General features: G+C 37.5%; 1 protein-coding gene across 25 annotated transcripts in view; it reads right to left on the bottom strand.

The window, feature by feature from the left end:
• The window catches only part of nbeaa (neurobeachin a), a 158548-nt gene that overhangs the window by 46058 nt on the left and 90036 nt on the right, over nucleotides 1-22454 (bottom strand). For all 25 annotated transcript variants that reach the window (XM_055208098.2, XM_055208095.2, XM_055208107.2 and 22 more), the window contains exons 9-17: nucleotides 14221-14418; nucleotides 12888-13021; nucleotides 11592-11700; nucleotides 11254-11406; nucleotides 9012-9180; nucleotides 3841-3920; nucleotides 1008-1070; nucleotides 524-621; nucleotides 74-166 (exon numbers count right to left, since the gene is read on the bottom strand). In XM_055208098.2, the coding sequence (XP_055064073.2) occupies nucleotides 74-166; nucleotides 524-621; nucleotides 1008-1070; nucleotides 3841-3920; nucleotides 9012-9180; nucleotides 11254-11406; nucleotides 11592-11700; nucleotides 12888-13021; nucleotides 14221-14418 (1097 nt within the window). The remainder of the gene's footprint in view (nucleotides 1-73; nucleotides 167-523; nucleotides 622-1007; nucleotides 1071-3840; nucleotides 3921-9011; nucleotides 9181-11253; nucleotides 11407-11591; nucleotides 11701-12887; nucleotides 13022-14220; nucleotides 14419-22454) is intronic.

Below are 22454 nucleotides of genomic sequence, written 5' to 3'. Positions count from 1 at the left end.
GATGGATAGACAGACAGACGGACGGACGGACAGACAGACAAACATAGATAAACACATAGATAGATAGACTCACTTGTGTCCCAGATGTTTCAGGAAGTAGCCGAGAACTTTAAGCGCTTGGACTCGTATACTCTCGCTTTTGGAGGCCAACAGCTTATAGATGACTCTACAAAGAAAACAACACAGTAGTCAAGACTGTTTCTTATACCAAATCAAAATATTACATTTAAAATGAGTTATTCAATTCCAAACTGCACACTGAATAATTTTAAAGCACAGGCAACAATCAAAAATGTTCAATTATGAAGCTTAATCTAAATAGGAAACATGGCTGTGCATTAAACTATTATAATGATGCCCACAAGCTATGCAAAAGGAGGGCAGTTCAAACAAGAGCTGGGGTCACGCATCAGGTCATGTAGCAGCGGGGAAATGAGATTGACGCGGCCGTGACACTCCTAATCTATTTCAGTTACATAACCGAAACACGCATGAGTCAGGCTGTTTGTCCCCGAGGGCTCACCGTATTCCGTTCCTCTGGTCGAAGGCGGGGATCATGGAGGCTGGGTGCTCAGACATGAGCGCAACCAGGAGCTGAAGAACATCATGGATGTTCTCATCCTGCAGGAGAGAGATAATAAAATGAAAACAGAGCCTAATCCAAGAAGATTGTCATATAGCAGTCCACCAGGTACCCTTAACGAGTACGGATGTTATATAACACAACATTCAACCAGTGGTTTTTAAGGTTCATTTGCTGTTCTCAATGAAACACTGGCAGAAACAATGCATTACTGCAATTTCACAGGACTCAATCAAGCGCTAATGCAGCTTTCAGGATAATGCTAGAACCTTCCTGATGGACTCAGAGGCGTCTGCTCTTTTGGCACTCGAGGTGAACATTTTAGTCTGCCAAAAAGCTAACCGTCTTTCATAAAGAACACAGATGAAGCTTGTTTAATAGAAGCTGACATGGGTCATTAAATCTGTTTAATAGTCAGGTTTACCTCATGCATGGTTAGCAGGTAGTTTAAAATGCTCTGCAACTCATCTTCTTTCACTCCACGGTCCTGAAAAACACACAGGTTACATGTTAGCAGGCCCATGTGAAGGCTCAGCAGAACTGGGACATCCCAGAGAGTAACTCATGAACATCTACACATTCCCTGACCCTTGCCTTTACAACTGACCATGGTTTTATGATAGAAATGGATGGTAATAAATTTGTTGTATTAATTACCATTGATCAAACTTAATTTTTTGTTATATTTGTTGTAAAAACATTGTAAAAAAGGGTAAGGGTTGCATATTTGTTTATTGAACAGTTTAGTTAAAATTCACAATGCATTTTAGCTCCAGTTAGAACTATGTTTAAAACAATTAATATAAAAGATTTTAAAAATTATATTTTTATAGTTATAGTTATAATTATATTACGCAGCGCCTGAAAATATAGTCCCCTGCTAATGAAAGTAACGAATGGCACTGTTTTCAGGCGGTGCGTAGTATCGTTGTGCCTCCTGCAGCCGTGTTGCAGCAGCAAAGTCCTTGATTATTACGCCAGAATGAGAGTATAGTTCCTAGCCAGCCGCGGTAGAGGTGGCAAAAACGTGCTTTTCGCGCATTTGAGTTTACTCGCTTCATTCGTGCGTGAAAGCCGTGCGTGAAATTCTAGTCATTCAAGACATTCACGCGAAAATTTGCGTCATGGGAGGGGCTTCTGCGACTCCGCTGAGCCTATACTTGCTTCCTGTAATCACGTCACTACTACAGCAAGGTCCTGATTTGTTAATGTGGCGCGGAAATCTGCCGAAGTTCAGATTTTTCAACTCGCGCGTTTCCCGCGGCAATGCTCAATTCGCGCATACCGCGCCGCAGGATGCCTAATTGCGTCTTTGCATTGACTTAACATGTAAATAACTCCCGCTTGCCGCCTCTACCGCGTCTGGTGTGAACCCTGCATTAGTACACTAAATACTCTTTGGTTATTTTTGAGCGTGATGCTAATGGTCTAATCAGATTCAATGGATTGTGCTAAGCTATGCTAAAAGTGGTAGCGCCAGACCCGGAGATCGGCTGAATGGATTCCAAAACGGGTAAAAATCAAATGTTTAACTCCAGGGGAGCTGAAAAATGAGCATATTTTTAAGAGTAACACCTATGACTTGGTAAAAAATACTGATTCTCAGATTTTATTTGCTATTTAATTTAATGAGACAACATTTATTCAGGAAATCACTGAATCAATTCTTAATGTCCGAGCTTTTACTTCAGCCCTTATTAATAATGCATTGTGTATTTCAAGCTTTTGCATGAAGAGATAAATGCACTGAGGTGTTCTGTATGTAGCTGCTTTACATTAAGACGAGTGTGGCTGACTGCTTTTTTAAGGGAAATATGAATGTGTGTGATGAATTGAGGGCACTCAGTCAAAGCTCTCATAATGCTAATAACTGCATGGAAAGCGAGACAATGTGGAAAGAGAGCCGAAAAACAAAAAGGCAACAGCTAAATGAAAAGAATGTGCTGCTTAGCAACCACATTGTGCTTCTTAAAACATGACAATAGCCTAGAGCAAGAACACCAAGGGTCCATAAGAGACACATTGCTTTAAACAAAACAAAGGCAAAATAACAAATACATTTCTGCTTGACTACCTTATAAACTGAATGAAATCCCCAAATTAGCATAACTTGTGTTATTTTAACAAAGCAGATGCGTTTCTTGGCTGCCACTTCTGGGAAACTAACAAATTTAATTCGGGTTGCCCGATTCATGGCAATGACATGCCAAATAAAATCAGCTGTGAGAAACAAAATGCTGATTCGGGTCATAAAGCAAAACAGAAATGAAATGCATGTTAACAAGTACCAAGCTACCATTTCAATAAACCCAGATTTCGACACACTATACCCTGTAAATTAATCAGAGCAGTGCATTAAAAATATTCTGGTTATATAATAAGTTAAGCTCCATAAACAGTATGTGCATGCTGTAATTGTCACATAAAATATTCCTTATGCCTCAGTTAACAAACAAACATTGTGCATAGTATAAGGCGCTTACTGTAGCAAATGGCAGTACATATTTTTGTGACACTGGTTTTATGTTAAAGTCCCCCTGTAGTCAAAGAGTTCATCACTTAAAACTCATATTTAAGCATCATAATAGCAGAAGTAAAAGTTTTTCATGTGACAGTAATTTTTCATGCTTTAAAATAGCTTTAATGTAACTATATACCCTTGCTTTATTAAGTATATGGGATTATGAATATGCAAATTAGTTCCCGCCTCTATTTAATCACACCAGCTCAGATCATAGATATAAATGTGAATTAGTCCCTGCCTACACTTAATCACACCAGACCATAAATACATCTCTATACATGGTACATGGATGCTACATAAGTCCGGTTTTGACAATGCATACGTAAACTGTGGGTTTGCAGCACATATTCTTTTGTAGCGCTGATGTTACCAGGTTAGAGCATTCACACTTCGCAGAAGTGAAGTGGTGTGAAATTGTTTGTATGCATCCATGCATATCTACGGCTTGAACTACTCATCCAATCGTTCAACTGTGTTGATATTTTATGGAGAAAACACTCAATGGTGCTAAATGATGAATTTGCACATGAGTTTTAACTTATATATTACATACTTTATGGAAAAATTTATACTTTATCATTAATACAAGGTTTTCAATTCTGCTTTTATTTGTTCATTCTTTTGAAACTAAGAGGCGATCTGAAAATATTTTCTGTGGTGATGTAGGAAGCTGCAAATGATACAACAAGCAACATGAAAACAACATATGAAATATTATTTCGTATTGCCTCACCTTCAGAATGAGCTGTTTAAGGAAGAGAAGCATAAAAGCCCGGAGGGATATAATCTCCTTCTGTGAAGGTCGTGGACCATCTGTAAACAAGCAGTGATTAAAAGGGTTACACATATCTAAACTTTTAACAAACACACATGTATGACACTTAGACACATTTCAGCTCCTTAAAGGGACATTGATATTACGCACTGCCCGAAAATAGTCCCCATTGGTAACTTTCAATAGCAGGGGACTATTTTCGTGCAGTGTATAATATCACTACGCCTGCTGCAGCCATGTTACATCAGCAAAGTCCTTGATTATTACGCCAGAATGAGAGTGTTGTCCCAACCACATCTGCCTAGAAAATCACAACTTTTAATTTTCTGTCTGTCTTAGTACACGATGTAACTACAGAAGTGTCAAGTTTAAAATAGGAAAAATATCGAAACTCTTTGGTTATTTTTTAGCGCGACGCTAATGGTCTAATCAGATTCAATGGATTATGCTAAGCTATGCTAAAAGTGCTAGCGCCCGACCCAGAGATCAGCTGAATGGATTTCAAAACGGTAAGAATCAAATATATAACTCTAGGGCAGCTGGAAAATTAGGATATTTAAAAAAAAAGTGGAATGTCCCTCTAAAACCTGTTATCAATTGTGACCATTGATAAAAAAATATCATTTTGGTTCATAAATGTATGTTTAAGATAATGTTTAAAAGACAAATGTAGGATGTTCTCTTTGAAGCAAGCATAAAACTGACATAGCATTTTCCCTTATCTATTAATAAACAAACCAAACTGCTACTTTTTTGTTCATTTTCTAGGACAAGGGAAATCCAGAGCACAAATCTCCAGGAATCTTATAATAGCGTTGAATAAAATTCAGTATAGCGACATAAAACAGAAGAAAAACAAAAACAACATTTAAGACGTAGCTTAGGGAATACAAACCTCTAAACGACACACCAACCCAATTTTTAAACCATCTTTCTCAAATACACACACCCCTCATCTTTTATTGAACACACGGCACACAGATGTTTTAAAGCTGCCATGAAAAATTCACATATCGGTCTGTTTGAAAAGGCAAAAGTATAGCAGAAAGCACAGCAAGCGAATGTTTTCCTCACATCAGAATGCATTCATCCTCACATTAGATTGCAGCCCATTGTGCCATCAAATGTGTGCTAAGTGAAACCTTTTGTGGCAGTTATCAGTGAAGGGATTTTATAAGTAATGTGGTTTCAAAATGTAATACATGTATCTAACAAGCTGTAACAAATTAAGTGAAACAATCAAGCAATCTTTTTCTTCACTATACCACCAATGATGGATCAGATATTGCCACAAAAGGCATTTGGCTTACTCAGTAGGCTGTTTACTTTGTTTAGGGTTTTTGTTATTAAAGTTGACATAAAATCTGCTATATAAGCTTATATTTTCTATACACTAAAAATTAAACATGATTTAAAACCTAAGAATTTGTGAAAAATAAAATGAAGATAGTAAAATAGTAATTCAACTTTCTTATCAACACACCACAATGTGATAGACCCATGCAGCATCATGGGAAGGGCAACACGGTTGCCATGGTGACATGGGTGCAGCATCTCACAGAGATAAGCAGCTACTGTAGACTATTTCAGTGTTATCGACACACAGCACAGAGAAAGAGCGAAACTGGAATTAAACACAGGACTGAATTATGATCAATGACCAAAGAGTACAACTGCCACATGCACAGTTTAATGCATATAGAAGAAAAATTTATCTTAAGTCTAAATAAAATGATTACTAGACATAATGCATTTTAATACTAATATTATAATTGTTCGTATGGTGTGTTTATAGCAACATTAACTAACCTGATATGTAAATGTTCAGTTCAGCCTAATAAACGAAAGTTATCCAGACAACAACCATTTTTTTTTATTACTGTTGTATGTATAAAATTCCCTAACGAATAATTTTGCATATAAATGCAATCTAAATGCCTGTGGTGAATTAAATTAAACTCCATGTGCTCCCTTTAGTTTTACAGAAATATTGATTATTAAAGCTGCATTCTGGACAGAATTAGCACCAGGGGAGCGTGCATTGTGTTATTAAATGATTGGGCATGGACTCTCTATGGGTACATAAAGCCAAGCGAAAAGTAAAGTGTCTTTCTATATCCCCTTTAATACAAATAAAAAACATTCAATCAAACGGAACATTTTTCAAAATGGAAGTGAAAACAGCTGGAGTTCATTTATTGTAGCATGTGCACAGTTTACAATGTACAAATGTACAAACTCCTTAAATTTGTTTTAGAGTCACAGTGTGAAACAGACACTCCATGTTGAGGTTTAAAGCTACTATTTGCTGAGTAAATTCCCACTAAGAGATGTTAAAACACTTGGAAGTCTGTTTGATTGATGATTTGTTAAATGTGACTGACAGGTTGATTTAAGATGCTGACTTTGATTATTCATATGATAAGAAAAGATTTTTGTGCGACATGTAGAGAGAAGCAAGAACTGCAGAACAATTGCATTGTTTACTGTAGTGTCACATGTAAACAAACTCAAATGCTAATTTCCTGATTATCCCATTTCCTTAACGGCCCTTCTGAACTGAGATTTTAATCGCTGGTCGCTAGGTCAGCCGTTGGTATATAAATTGCAGCTGTGCATAATACATCATATCACATCACTGATAATACATACACTCACCTAAAGGATTATTAGGAACACCTGTTCAATTTATCATTAATGCAATTATCTAATCGACCAATCACATGGCAGTTGCTTCAATGCATTTATGGGTGTGGTCCTGGTCAAGACAATCTCCTGAACTCCAAACTGAATGTCAGAATAGGAAAGAAAGGTGATTTAAGCAATTTTGAGCGTGGCATGGTTGTTGGTGCCAGACGGGCCGGTCTGAGTATTTCACAGTCTGCTCAGTTACTGGGATTTTCATGCACAACAAAGAATGGTGTTAAAAGGGAAAAACATCCAGTACGCGGCAGTCCTGTGGGCAAAAATGCCTTGTTGATGCTAAAGGTCAGAGGAGAATGGGCCGACTGATTCAAGCTGATAGAAGAGCAACTTTGACTGAAATAACCACTCGCTACAACCGAGGTATGCAGCAAAGCATTTGTGAAGCCACAACACGCACAACCTTGAGGCGGATGGGCTACAACAGCAAGACCCCACCAGGTACCACTCATCTCCACTACAAATAGGAAAAAGAGGCTACAATTTGCACAGGTTCACCAAAATTGGACAGTTGAAGACTGGAACAATGTTGCCTGGTCTGATGAGACTCGATTTCTGACATTCAGATGGTAGAGTCAGACGTCTAGCCCTTTTGGGGATGACAGTCAAAGATAGAGAAAGACAGACAGACAAACAAACAAACAAAGAGATAAACTGAGGTTTTATATGGCACATTTGGGAAATCAGCGAAAGCAAAGAAGAAAACAATGATAAAGGAGAACTAGAGGGAGGAGATTAAAATGGGAAAAGGAAAGAAAAATGAAAAACTGAGGCAGAGAAAAAAAACTCTTGTGAGGAAACAGATTTAGAATGCAACACAAAAAAGAGTGATATACAGCAGGGGGTTGAATGTAGCTTTCACACGCTCTGTGTTTTAGATAATATTATCCCCCAACCTTTCATTCAGGCAAGACACAACAGAAGTCTGAGATATAGAGCTCTGGAAAAGACACAGAAATGAGTGGGCAGTGTTTCAAGGTTTATTCATGCTTTACAGTGCTGACAAACACACACTCCATAACACAGCAGACACTGCACTGATTCTCAACCCCAGAACTCAGAGGCGAGAATTTTTTAACTAAACAGCTGTTCCCAAAATAGCAGTCTTGGGTATTTTAGTATTGTTTAGTCCAAACTTCTCTAAACACAAGTCGCTGTCTTTGATCAAAATGTCACTAAAACCAGAACCTTATGAGGTGTGACACAACAAGCACCAAGTAAAAACAATCACATTTCGTCTATGTAATTATCAATGCTGTCCTAACCAGGCGTGCCGCACAAGCCCTGAAAAGTGACGCCAAAATGTCTCGATTGCCCCACAGTAACTGGTCCTAGAATAGGTCATAAACCCCGCCTCCCCCATGTTATTCAATGGGACTTGAGACCAACTAAACAATTTAATTGTTTAACTTCAATTATCTTTTTTCCGAAGCTGGTTTCTGTCACTTACTGTAGTTTTTATCACGCTGGTGTAAATGCAAGTGTTTGTTATTAAAATAAGTTTGTGTTTCGTTAGTTATTTAATGCTATAAAAACGGTGGTGTCACGTCATGATTGAAAGCTGTGATATGCGCATTCTGCGAGAGTTAGGGCAGGGCCTTGATTTTGTGGCTTTACTTCCTGCTCACTACTGCGCAGGACTGGTTCCGAAATCGCTACTGCGCAGACTCAAGACGTCAGCGACGTATGGCGGCTTTACTGTTCACCAATGGAAGAGAGCGAACGGGCGTCCATCTTTTTTACAGTCTATAATCCTAACCAACTGGGACCACAAAAGCATCACGAATCAATCGTTTGGTTTCTGTTTTGGACATCACAATCCTTTTCCATATAGCTTTAATGTAAACATCAAATACGTTCTGATTTGCTTTGTTTTTTCAAGTAATCCAGACCCTTGTAAAGATGCGCATTGCGGATAATTAGGAATGAAGTCTGATGCTGCGTTTACACCAGCCGCGGTAGAGGCGTCAAGCGCGAGTGATTTCAATTTTAAGTCACTGTGAAGACGCGTTGACGCGCGTCTGGAAGTCTCGTGGCACGAATGAGGCGTTTAGCGCGGTAGACGCGATTCGGCCTCATTTTCGCGTCTAGTTCGACAGACTAGCGTGAGTTGAAAAATTTGGACTTTGGCGGAAAAATGTGCCGCGTTAACCAATCAGGAGCTTGCTCTAGTAGTGACATGATTACAGAAAGCAAGCTGAGTCGCAGAAGCCCCTCCCATGACGCGAATTTTCACATGAATGTCTCGATGACTAGAATTTCACACGCGGCTTTCACGCGCGAAAGAAGCGAGTAAACTCAAACTGTACAAGCGGCAAACTAGGCGCGGTAGGCGTGATTTTGACGCCTCAAGCGCGGCTGGTGTGAACCCACAGTTAGACACTGCAAGCAGAAGATTTATACAGTGGAGCATGTGCAGTACTCACCCAGGCCTTTAGGTGTAATGCTGCTGCTCTCCAGAGGGTTGCTGGCCCAGTAGTAATACTTTAGAGTGTGCATGAGCTGCAGGACGGTGCCCACCCGGCGGATGGTGCTGTAGATGGTGGCGGTGCCTATAAATTCAGCCGACAGATAAGTGTAGAGAGATAGCTGGACCTTAGAGACCAAACACACAGAAAAAACATGTTATTCATAATCGGCTAAAAGAGCTTTTATAGACATGTATAGTTAGGGTCCTGAATGCTTTTTTTTTTTAATACAGCAAACTGAAAAAACTTCTTTCTTTAGACTCAAGTAAAAAGGCTGAAAGTGCCCTAGACTGAAACACACTTTTCTATCTTTACAAAAGAAATCTTTCATATATCCGTTTGTATTTACTCTAGATGTTTTTTTGTTCTTTACCATAAAGGGCTTTATTCGCTTTGGGCAACTCAATTCTCCGCACAGGCAGCTGAGAAAAACACAAGCGGACGTACTTTTTCCCCCGTGGCCATGTTTCTCAGGTCATTATCCAATCATTGAGCCTTTGTACTTTTGTAGAGGAATGGCACTTTTTTCTAAATTAGCACATCGAGTGCCTTTGGCTACAGAACTTTCACACGTACACATCACAGCCCATAAACTTCACAGATAAATATATCTTAATTACTTTTTACTAACATAACACAATTTTTACATGCATAATGTTGGCTGCTATCATGGTACTGAATGTTTATATGACCATATGTACAGTGTGTACCATTGCTTTTGCACAGTACTTAAAAAAACAGTACCATGCTTCTTGTATAAAAAAGATGGCATTATAATTATATATTAAAGGTGACATATCATGAAAATCGTACTTTTTCCATGTTTAAGTGCTATAATTGGGTCCCTAGTGCTTCTATCAACCTAGAAAATGTGAAAAAGATCAAGCTCCTCCTGTGATGTCAAAAGGGGATCTGATTATAATAATACTGCCCCTTAATCTGCACTATCCAACCACGGCACTGCCATTTAGTGCATAGATCAGCTCATTTGCATTTAAAAGGACACACCCAAAACGGCACATTTTTGCTTACACATACAAAGTAGCAATTTTAACATGCTATAATAAATTATCTATATGGGATTCTGATCTAAAAAACTATACATATGTGCTCTGGGGACACCAAAGTTTTATTTGACATCTAAAAAAGGCTTCTGAAATGTCCCCTTTAATATAAAAAAATATTGTAAAATAGAGGTTTTTACATTTTTTGTTAGCTGAACCCCCTTGACCTAAATAATTTTAAAATATTTTTTATAAAAGGGTGTAATATTTCAATAATTGATAAGCACATTCGCATGTTTATCTTTGAAAACATCTATTTTTATCTGTTTTAAAGTTTTTAATAATAGTATTTTATATCATTATTGTTACTATTACTGGACATTCATCTGGTAATTTTCTTTTATTAGTACATAAAACATCTGTCCATTTTGCATGAGTTCTTAGTTGTCTAATAGATTTTTGTGTTGTGTAATAGTCATTAAGATTACATAAATATTTTTTTTCTTTTGAGTATGTAAGAGTTTTATTCAGATTTTTGTTTTAAAATTATTTATTTACATTTTATGATTTAATTATAATTAATTGTCATTAACTTAGAACCCTCTGCAATTCCCTTGCGAACCACCAGGGATTCGCAAATCCCAGTTTGGGAAACACTGTTGTAGAATGAATTACAAGTGTACTTATTTTGACATATTATCCAATATAAGTACAAAATAATAATATTTGTAAATAATAAATGTAAAGTTTTTCATTTCTCGAACGTCTAACAAAGGAACAAACTAGACATTTAAAGGACCAGTGTGGGTTTTTAGCGGCATCTAGCGCTCAATTTTAAAAAGCATACGGTAGCTGCCACAGAACAAACATGTCATCATCTGAGACAACGTAGGGTCGCTTGAAACGCGCCCTGTAGAAGAGTTTGTCCATTAAGGGCTACTGTTGAAAAATGACAGCGACTTCCATGTAAGGAGACCCGCAGTGTATGTAGATAAAAACGGGTCATTCTAAGATAATAAAAACAATACAGTTCATTATGTAAGGTCTTTATACACCACTGATTATATAGTTATGTATATTATTTTGCATTTATTTTAAGAGATCCTTCTAAAAGTCCCACATTGCACCTTTCACACAAATAATGCTCGAGAATGTGACTCTGTATTTTTTTATTTTAACAAGTGGTACGAGCTCACCTTAGCTGGTGTGTGTATCCAGATGGCTGCGTTAAACAGAACATGATCACAGAGCTGTTTAAGTAAAGGAGCTCCGTGAGTCAATCCATCAAGATATTTGGCAAAGGACAGAAACTGCTCCAGAACTGCTCTGGTGATGTGCACTCGAGACGACTGAAACGAGACAGAAGACGACAGGTAAAGATTGGGACAAAAGCACATCAGAGGATATAAATATTATTATGCAAATAATTGCATACATACAATCAACATATGAACATTGGGTAATCTCAGATGTGGCAGCATAAATTGGAATCTAACTTTCCCAATTTTAGGAATTATTACAAAAATAAACTCACCTTCTCCAGTAGATACCCAATGACCAAGAATCCTTTGCCCCCCAACATCTGTTCCTGCATAGCTACTGAACTTTTCAACAACTCCACCAGGAACGCAAGAAGAGTGGCACTGCAAACAAAAAGACAAACAAATGCATTGAAACGTACAGACGAATTCATACTGCATAACATCAGATTTAAACCTGTTTCCCATACATAAGAATCAAGGCTCAATGTGTCTGTAATACATCCACAAACCATTAAGCCAAAGCTCCAACATTCATTACAATTTTTAGGGACACTTTAGATTCAAGATGTTGTATTCCACAATAAAAAACAATGCATAAACGCAAACAATGTTGCATCCTCAACAAAACAGCAATATCATTACCACCAGTGAGCATAAACGTGTCTTAGTTTCTGTAAAAAAGTGACATTTATATTGCCTTAAGCGGACGGATGGGCCAGTGACCTCACCCATCTCCCGACTGACAGTAACCCCAGTGGGGAACATTACCATTGATCGATGCACCACAGACCTCTACTCCACTGATTATGCCTGCCAGCTCACTGCTGATCTCTAATCTACTCGCTATGCCTGCAAGCTCACAAAGCAGAACCGCACAGTGACCCGAGAAAAAAGGGTAGGGCTACAGGCATCCCACCATCTCTCTGAAGGATTGATTGAAAGTCTTTTTCTGTCTCTTCTCGCTCTCACAAGCATCTCTTCAAAATCTCCCTAATTTATCACACACATCGCTCCCATAAAATAACCTTAATTGAAATAACATTTCTCTAAAATGATCAAAAGTGCATTCAAGGTATACATTTTTCATCAGGATGTGTTTTCCCTGGGGATCAAACCCATGATCTTTACATTGCAAACAAATTATGCAGGATTGCAAAATAAAGTGATATTTTGTTGATTTTGTGCTGTGTTCCGTAATCGAGGAATTGCGGAAAACTGGAGGGACTGATTAGGGATATTTATATATAGCAAGGCTAGAAGAAAGACTGCTGTAGTGTTACAAAAGCAAAAACAGCTGGTGTAATTTTATGTTTACAGAGAGGATGCTGAAAATTATCACATAAAACTAGATGTAAATTACGTCTCGGAAAAGAAACATCGAAGGCAACAAAAGTGCTTTCAAGGAAAAACTTAAATGCCAGTGTAGATTATCACTGCTTTAAGAAATAAGTGCCATATGGTGAGTTCTAAAACGTAATTTTTAAGAAACCCTAAGGGGCAAACTTCTAAATTTAGCTTGGTGGATCTGCAGTGATCTGCATCAGAGCGTCTGTATGGTTCATATTTACCAGACGGTCGTCTCCACAGGACTGTCATTGGGTTGCCTGTAGTCCAGCTGAGAAAAGAGAGGGAAGAGAACCTGGATTCCTCCGATGGAGTGGATGGCACTATGGATGGAGTGAGTGACTATGGCCTTCACATCCTGCGTGCACATGGGAATACATTATTTATAAATATAATACATTCAGGCTTATTTATTAGACTTCCATATATATATAAAACACTAACAATGAGTTAGACATATAGTATATACAATGTAATATTTCTCATTATTTTAACCACTTTTAAAGGATTAGTATTTTCTTAAAAAAATAAAGTAAAGATAATTTACTCACCACCATGTCATCCAAAATGTTCATGTCTTTCTTTGTTCAGTCAAGAAGAAATTATGTTTGTTTTTTTAGGAAAACACTCCAGGATTTTTCTCATTTTAATGGACTTCAATGGACCCCAACACTTAACAGTTTTAATGCAGTTTAAAATTGCAGCCTCAAAGGACTCCAAACGATCCCAAACAAGGCATAAGGGTCTTATCTAGCGAAGTGATTGTCATTTTGGGCAAGAAAAATAAAAAATATTCACTTTTAAACCACAACTTCTCGTCTTCCGCCGGCTGTGTGAGGAGCCAGCGACCTCACGCAATTTCGTAATGATGTCGAAAGGTCACGTGTTACATATATGAAACGCACATTTGCGGACCAATATAAACAATAAACTGACACAAAGACATTAATTAGTATCATTCCACATACAACAACGTCAGAACGGTCCTCTTTCTCCACACTTGTAAACACTCGGGTGGAGTTTTGACGTCAAGAGGTCACGGAGGTCGCACTGGCGCGTCACAGGACCAGGGGAAGACCAGAAGTTGTGGTTTAAAAGTGCATATTTTTTATTTTTCTTGCCAAAAATGACAATCGTTTTGCTAGATAAGACCCTTATTCCTCGTTTGAGATCGTTTAGAGTCCTTTGAAACTGCAATTTTAAACTGAATTTAAACTGTTAAGCGTTGGGGTCCATTAAAGTCCATTAAAATGAGAAAAATCCTGGAATGTTTTCCTCAAAAAACTTAATTTCTTCTCGACTAAACAAAGAAAAAAATAAACATTTTGGATGACATGGTGGTGAGTAAATTATCTTTTTTTTAAGAAAGTGGACTAATCCTTTAATATATTGCACTACTTACTGTACCTAGTCAAATTTTAGCAGACCAACACTAACTATGGCTGATACCATTATAGTCACGTATATTTCGTGCATACATGCTGTGATAAAATGTATTACAAAAACACAAGTTTAATACATTAGATGCAATGTGCATGAGCCAGTAACATCACAAACCTGCAGCATCAGGGCATGCGGCGAATGTACAAATATGGAGGGGTTTTCCCTGGGCGATGACTCCAGGCACAACTGCGCATCCGTGGCTTTAGCGTTATACGTGAAGGAGATGCTGCTTGCCAGCTTCCCATCATACAGCACCTGCTTATGGTGCTCGGCCAGGTGAATGTCGCTTTCCGACTTGAACTTGAATGTGCTCTGTGATGGAAAGAAACGTAAAGACAGACAGTAAATAAGTAACGTTCTCCCGTATGTTGTTTCTCACTTATTTTCTCTTGGCAACAGGCTTGAGGAGAGCACCAGGGACTGGCCGAATCCCAGAGGACTGATAGTATTAAAAAACCTTTAATTACCATAGTACAGAAAAGCCATACACAGAGGCGCACATTATTGTAATGAAGCTCTGGCTGCAGAAACGTGCCATTTCACTAATGGCTCTGAAAGTGAGTGAGTGAGTGTGTGTGTGTGTGTGTGTGTGTGTGTGTGTGTGTGTGTGTGTGTGTGTGTGTGTGTGTGTGTGTGTGTGTGTGTGTGTGTGTGTGTGTGTAAAGCATTTTCTGCCACTACTTATTTGGTCAGCTGAGGAAGACATGAGATATTTAACTAAAAGTATACACGATCAGCATGATGATTCTTTCATCATGGCGGGGAAATTTTTTTATGCATTATGCATTTAACACAAGTTTAATTCATTCCCCCCCAGCCATTTTTTGAAAAGTTGTCCACCAGCATTTTTTGTGATTTTTACAAAAGTTTCACAAAATGCCTTCCAGAAAAATGTTCTTCTAAAAATATATAAACCTACAAATATATCACATAAAAGAACAGACCCTTTGCTTTCAAACAAACAATAAACAAGCAAACTAACAAACAAACAGGGAAAAACGTTTTATCCTATCTATATCCTATATTTTTCCTCTGCTTATAAACTCTTAAACATTGGTAATTTTCTTTAAAAAATATTTTTTTAGCAAAAAGCTGAAATAATAGCATTTTTTCAAAACATACACAGTTAAAAATTACAAAAAAATTTTTTGCTTCATTTTTTATAAATTGGGTAATCTAGTGGATAATCGCGGTATTACAGATTAACATAAAACCTCATCAGGAACAGTTTTTTATGCAAATGTTTTCTCTTAATTGATGATATAACTTATCAATGGCGGGGAATGAGTTAAGGGGAGGTCACTCTAGACTTTTGAGCATGCAAATATTTTTCGGACGTTACTGTGAATATACTGTGAGCAGTTCGTCAATAAGTTCTTACGCTTCGTCCATTTTTCAGTAGAAAAAAGGTCACAGCGTGATGTACCAGTTTTGTACTGGTACATATCTCAACATTTGCAGGTCAAAGTTCACCAGATTTGAACTTTGGTACAAAACCAGTCCCTCCAGAAAAACCGATTATGCGATCGGATGATTCAATGCATAATCAGACAAAGTCTGCATATTTATGCGAGGGCCGCATTTTTTCAAATACACCACACTTTCACCGCATTAATTGCAGATTTCTGCCACAAAATATGTGGGCCTTGCATGATTTCTTAATCCTCGCATTTATGTAGCAAAAAGTCACATATATCTTAGCAGAAAGTTAAAAAATGATGCATTTACTTCACACAAGCGCAGCCATGTCCAATGTTGCTATGAGATCGTTATGAAGTGACGTATTTACGCAACATCATTGAAAAGCTGCAAACCCCAACTTAGTTTTTGCAACTTTTTCATCGCATAAAATTGCATAAATATCCCGCATATTCCATCGCATTTTTAAATAAACGTGCCACAAGATCCAAGGATTTTTGCCTGTAACAATCACAAAAAAATGAATTTTTCTGGAAGGATTGCAAAAGAAATGTGAAATAACTTGGATTTTCGGTGCGTATGAATGGAAGTCAATGGAACGAAAAGTGTAGTGTGACTGCTCCCTTAGTGTGTCGCACATTTTGTTGTCCGCAGGTTTAAACCTACAGTAGTTGTACATTTACATTACATATTTATAGTTACATTTTATATTGACCTTTATGCATTTAGCAGGTGTTTCTATCTAAAGCGACTCACAGTGCATGCACTTTAGTGCTTCAAACGCAAAGCTCTACCAAATGAGCTATAGGAACACAAAGTAATAAACTTAGTTGCAAGTTAAACATACAAAGAAATCTGAATCCTATATTGTTTCTTAATACAAAACCTAAATGTCGTAGTATATATTTGTGAAAGTCATTCATACTCCCAATAGGAGTATACATTATGCATGTCATTCTTATGTATGCACGCAAATGATGCTGTATGTCACATGATGTGAGAAAAATGGATAACATGTAATTGCATCAGTAGTCTAGAGGCAGCACTTGTGAACAGAAAGTAAGTATTGAGACATACAGGGACACACTTTCAAACACACGCAGAGCAATTTTTCAAAAACAGTATGATGCAAATAAGCCCCTGCGCTGGCACTGATTCGCTGAAGTTTCCACAGGACTGCTGCCAACGTGTCCACTTAGCAACACACTGGCTGGCACACAAGCATTGAAACACAGCATCAAAACTCAGGCACCCTGCCTCGCACCCCAGGCCAACATACTCACAAACAAATGTTTAATTAGTTATCCTACTGTAAAAGACTACACACATAAGTCTTTTATTGTTAACAAATAAAGTTTTTATATTTACTATAAACTAACTCAAACCTTTATCCTAACACTAAAATCAAAACTTTGAAAAAAATAGCAAATTAATTAAAATACAGTGGTATATATAAAATAATGAAATATGTTAATGTTTCGGATCATCCGAGCCAAATTGGTGTGTGGGCTCCCTAAACAACTAATTTAAGGAATGCTTTACACCGGTTTTAGGTTCACCTGACCCATTTCTTCCTTTGTGAGGAGGTTTTGAGTTCAGTATTTTTGTTCGCTAGGATCAAGCCCATGACCTTTTGTGCTACAGGAACACTTTTCATCTGATTAATCCTCTAATCAAATTAGCCACTTAAGCACACATTTATACACAAAACAAGAGGGATAGAAAGTCAACCACCATAAAACACGAGTACTGCGGCTGTAATCTCGTCCTCTCTAGCTCCCACGTCATTCATCATTCCCGTCACAGCGGGCAAAGGAGCAGACGACAAACTCAACCAGCTGCCTTGAAAATGGGTCATCGCTCCGACACACCCACCAATCCAGACGCCCGATGTTGTAAACCTCGCACACTTTCTTCATTCCTACCCTCTCTCGCTTTTGCACCATCCCATGAGAGGACAGATGTACAAGACGCTGCGACAGAGACTAACAACACTGAAACCAGAGCACAGAATGCTTCCATACACTCCAATGATCTATATAACCTATAAATGCACACAAAGTCATTAGTCCATGCGGCTCTTTTTGCCACAATGCCAAGCGCCCCATACCTCACATGCTAATTACCACGGCAACTAACAGCCAGAAGGCAGCTTGTTGCTGCCGCATGCTGTCCAGACATCTGGACTTGCTAGCTGCAACAGTAACACACACAGAGTACACACTCACATCCAGGCATTCGCAGGATAAGAGACAACTAAGGACACAAAGTGACCCCTAGGCAAGCGCATGCAGGCACATACACTCATACACACACTTTGGCCTTGAATATGCTTGTAAATTATGTGCATGTAATATTAGTTTAGAAAGCTGCTTCATTAAAACTTTCTAAATAAGCTGGCATTACATCAGCATGTTTAAACAAACAGTAATAAGTACAAATCTGAACAGAAAGCAGTATGGGTACTATGCAGAGTATATAACTTTAACAAAAGGACTATGTACAGAATATAGTATGCAATTTGTTAGGAAATACAGCATGCATACTATGCAAAGTATGCACATTTGTTGTGTGGAAAATGTAGTATGCACACATGCATACTGTTTTTTAAAAGAATGCAGTATATACAGTTTTTTAAGAAATGCAGTATGTGTACTGTGCATAGTAATGGCGAGGCTATGTACAGCATATGGTGCAAACTGCAAAGTATGCAATTTATAAAGAAATGCAGTAGGTATACTGTGCAGAGTATACATTTTTTTGTAAGATTGCAGTATATACAGTATGCAGTTTTTTAGGAAATGCAGTATGTATACTGTGCAGAGCAGTGGCGAGGCTACATAAGGGCCGGGGTGGCACTGGCCCACTCAGATTGACGGCTGGCCCACCCAGTTAGAAGAGACAAAATATTTATTTGTGGAAAAGCAGAATATACCAAGTACCAAGTCTTGGCAAGTATTTTTTATAAAACAGTAAGTTATGTCTTATAGTAAATGCAAAAAAATCATATGTGTGTGTGTCAGTATATGGATCCGTGCGATCGTATTCGATCTTAAAGTGGCAGTACCCTCAAGAAATCTGCTTATGGTTTTTTTTCATTATGTTAATCAAACATCAGAAGGCAAAAAGAAGATCACTTTTCTAGCTTTAAAAAGATTCATTATATTTAATTTATAAAATTAAGAATTTTATTCTATTTTTGTTCCTAAATACTACTGTTCTACTTTATTTGTAACCTTTCTATTTTCATATGCTTATCATTTCTTGATTTGTTCTTATTTTATTTTCGTTCTCTCCTTTTTTATTTTCTGATCTGAAAATTATTCAATCAATGACTCAAAAAATGTAATGTAATCCGTGTAACCACTACTATATTGTAAAATGATGTAATTTTTTTAGGCATTAAGGTCCACCCTATTTCACCAAGGTTAACTCAATTTAAAATTTCTGGCCTCGCCACTGGTACAGAGTATACAATTTGTTGAAAGATGCAGTATGTACAGTTTATGGTGCGAAGTATGCAGTTTTTTAAAGAAATGCAGTATGTACAGTGTTTGGTGCAGAGCATGCATGCCTATTTTAAGGAATCTGAAACGGAAATCGCAGCATAATGTAAAACTGTGCCACATACATTACAAGAGGTTTTACCAACTAGTTGAGTATTTTTCACTAATCAACTTCAACTTTCTTATCAATAACATAAAACACTGCATATTCACCTTATTTTTCACGACAACAAGGGCGGCGCCATTTCGCTCATTTTGTCAACGTTCTTCCGGCCGCATAGACGATGAGCAGATGAGGCAGTGACTGAAGGCGACGCGTTAAAGCTTAAAAAGCTCACCCGAGCGCCTTTATGTTTCTTTCTTACCAATTTTAATCCAACTGAGGAATACCCTTATCCCAAGGTTCGACTACGATGTTCCGGTAACTTTAAACCACGCCGGGTGTTGAAAAGGTGGCCAGTTTCAGGTAAGCTATCTTAGCTAACTTTGTGCTCGTTCGCCTAAAGTTAGATTTGTGAAGTCCGTTCTACAAATACACTTAAGATCAGTAACGTTAGTTTATAAAATGCAACTATTTGAATGGTTTTAATTGTCCACCTATATTTTTATATTTACGATAGTACAACGAGATATTATAGTACATTGCATTCTTACAGTAGCCCACGTGATTCCTACAAGTTACTGAGATTTCAGATGCTAGAATGTCAGTTCATTTCTCATTCAGATATTGATAATGACCTATTAAACAACGTATTATTTAACACTGAAGTTAAAGGTTGTGTGTATAATGTTACTGTCTGTTTTTAATGCATCTCTCTCTTACACACTGTTCTGTTTAAGGATGGGTGCCATTTATATATTAATTCTCATGATGCAAGTTTATTTTAAATACTAACATAAAAATGTTTATGGTTATATTGTTTTCACAGATGCATTGAAGTGTAGTGATGCAGTGGACAACTGTGAGGATGATACAATCAACATGTTCCTAAACTGTGATGCAGAAACACAGTCCATCCGTCTGTGACCACAACTACACTTTAAAATCACAACTCAACCTGAAGCAACCTACATCTGATATGGGAAAACAATGGTGCGGTTTCCCGGACAGGGCTTATCCTGGTCCCAAGCTAAAATGCATATTTGAGCTACAATAATTTAAAAACACCTTTTACTGACATACCTCAAGATATATAATTGTTTTGTCACAAGATGCGCACCAGTCTTGATTTTTTTTTGTAGGGTTTGTTTGTAAAAACTAAAATGTCCTAATATAATTAAATCCTAATCCTGTAAACCCTGTCCGAGAAACTGCTTCAATGTGTTGAGCTGGCACAAATGTACATATCTCTACTGAGAAACAACCATCTTTGGTTCAGCTTTACACAGGGTTGATATTGCATCCATTACACAGTCACCAAGCACTTTACCAGTACATACACCAACAGCTTCCAGATAAACACTTGGGATCAGCTCCTGATGACTCCGATAAAGCTGTGTCTTAATTTATTGCAGGGTGGTCTTGCTTTACCTGTTGTAAAGTTACATTAAACCTTCATATGTGATTAGATGTCATGCAGTGATATTAAACATTTACAGTGTGATCAGATGTTGTGCATTTATATTAAACCTTTACAATGTGATCAGATGTTGTGCATTTATATTAAACCTTTACAATGTGATCAGATGTTGTGCATTTATATTAAACCTTTACAATGTGATCAGGGGCCCGTACCATGAAAATGGTTAAACAAACTCAGGGTTACAGGATTAGTTTCAGGTTGACAAAACCAAGCCAATGTGCAGGCCTTGTTGGTAAAAGCTATTTTCATGGTACCCAAAACCCAGGATTTGCACAAACTAATCCTAAACAAAGCTGGCTAACCAACTAAACCAGCTTCATGGTATAGGCCCCAGATGTTGTGCATTTATATTAAACCTTTACAATGTGATCAGATGTTGTGCATTTATATTAAACCTTTACAATGTGATCAGATGTTGTGCATTTATATTAAACCTTTACAATGTGATCAGATGTTGTGCATTTATATTAAACCTTTACAATGTGATCAGATGTTGTGCAGTTATATTAAACCTTTACTATGTGATCAGCTGTTACCTGTCATGCAGTTATATTAAACATTTACTATGTGATCAGATGTAACCTGCCATGCAGTTATATAAACCTTTACAGTGTGATCAGATATTATCTGTAAGGAATTTCTTAAACCATATGTGAGCTTTGTAGATTCCACTTAAAAGGATTTAAGTCTCCTGATTTGAAGGAATAAGTGTTGGCAAGTTTGCAAATGAATTCTATCATGGTACCACATAAAAACGAAATAGTTATTGGACTGGATAAGGTGCACATTTGCTATAAAAAAAGACGAAATCACTGTGTAAATATTGGTAGACATACTTTTAATAATTTTCAATGCTGCTCCATCAACTCCTGACAGGACGAGGTAATTAAATATGCCAGGTTACTTGCCGCGGCCGCTTCATATCGTCTAACCACGAGACGATTGATGGGACAATATAAGACTATCCGAGCGTCTTATGAAGTTTTCTCCGTGCTCCTAATTTAAAACATTTACAGCAGTAGCGATATTTGTCATTTCGCTAAAGTTATAGTGAACTACAAACAATCTTCTAACCACCAAACTAACCACCGAATGCACTGTGCCATATGAGCAGCGGAAGTCGGTTGACAAAATGCGGAAGAGCGAAGAATTAAAAAGGGGCGTGGCGGAATAAGGTGAATAGCAGGTGTCACTTGCCAAAGAGATCTTCAGGGTGTGCATGATAAAATATCATACACACATACAGCATTAAATTGCACACACAAACACAGAAATGGCCCATAAATAATCCACACATTCTACTCTCCAGATTTTTCTTATATAGCAGCAATGAGCTTCAATCAGGTGCTGGTGAACTGTTAGCCGTGTGAGATGAGGATTAATAATTAAAAATATCTCAATACGCACTAGAGACGGTAAATCCATCACAATGCGGCTCAGACGCAGTTAACTTACACTGACATGTTTAATGAAAAGACCTGTCTGTGTTCTCCAGGTTAATCTTCACACTAGGGCTGCACAGTATTGATGAAATGCAATATTCAATAGCTTGCTAGCTGATGCGGTATACGATAATGACACTGCTATAAGTTTGAACAAATTATATTAGAATATTTAAAGGTGCAGTGTGTAAATTGTAGGAACATCTCTTGACAGAAATGCAATATAATATATATAACTATATTATCAGTGGTGTATAAAGACCTTACCAAATAAACTGTATTGTTTTTATTAACTTAAAATTAGCTGTTTTAACTCTTTCCCTGCCAGCGTTTTTAAAAAAAAGTTGCCAGCCAGCTCCAGCATTTTTCATGATTTTCACAAAAGTTTAATGCCTTTC

This window comes from Misgurnus anguillicaudatus, chromosome 12 (genome assembly GCF_027580225.2).
Source record: "Misgurnus anguillicaudatus chromosome 12, ASM2758022v2, whole genome shotgun sequence".
Lineage (NCBI taxonomy): Eukaryota > Metazoa > Chordata > Actinopteri > Cypriniformes > Cobitidae > Misgurnus > Misgurnus anguillicaudatus.
This window is presented reverse-complemented; position numbering and strand designations above follow the sequence as displayed.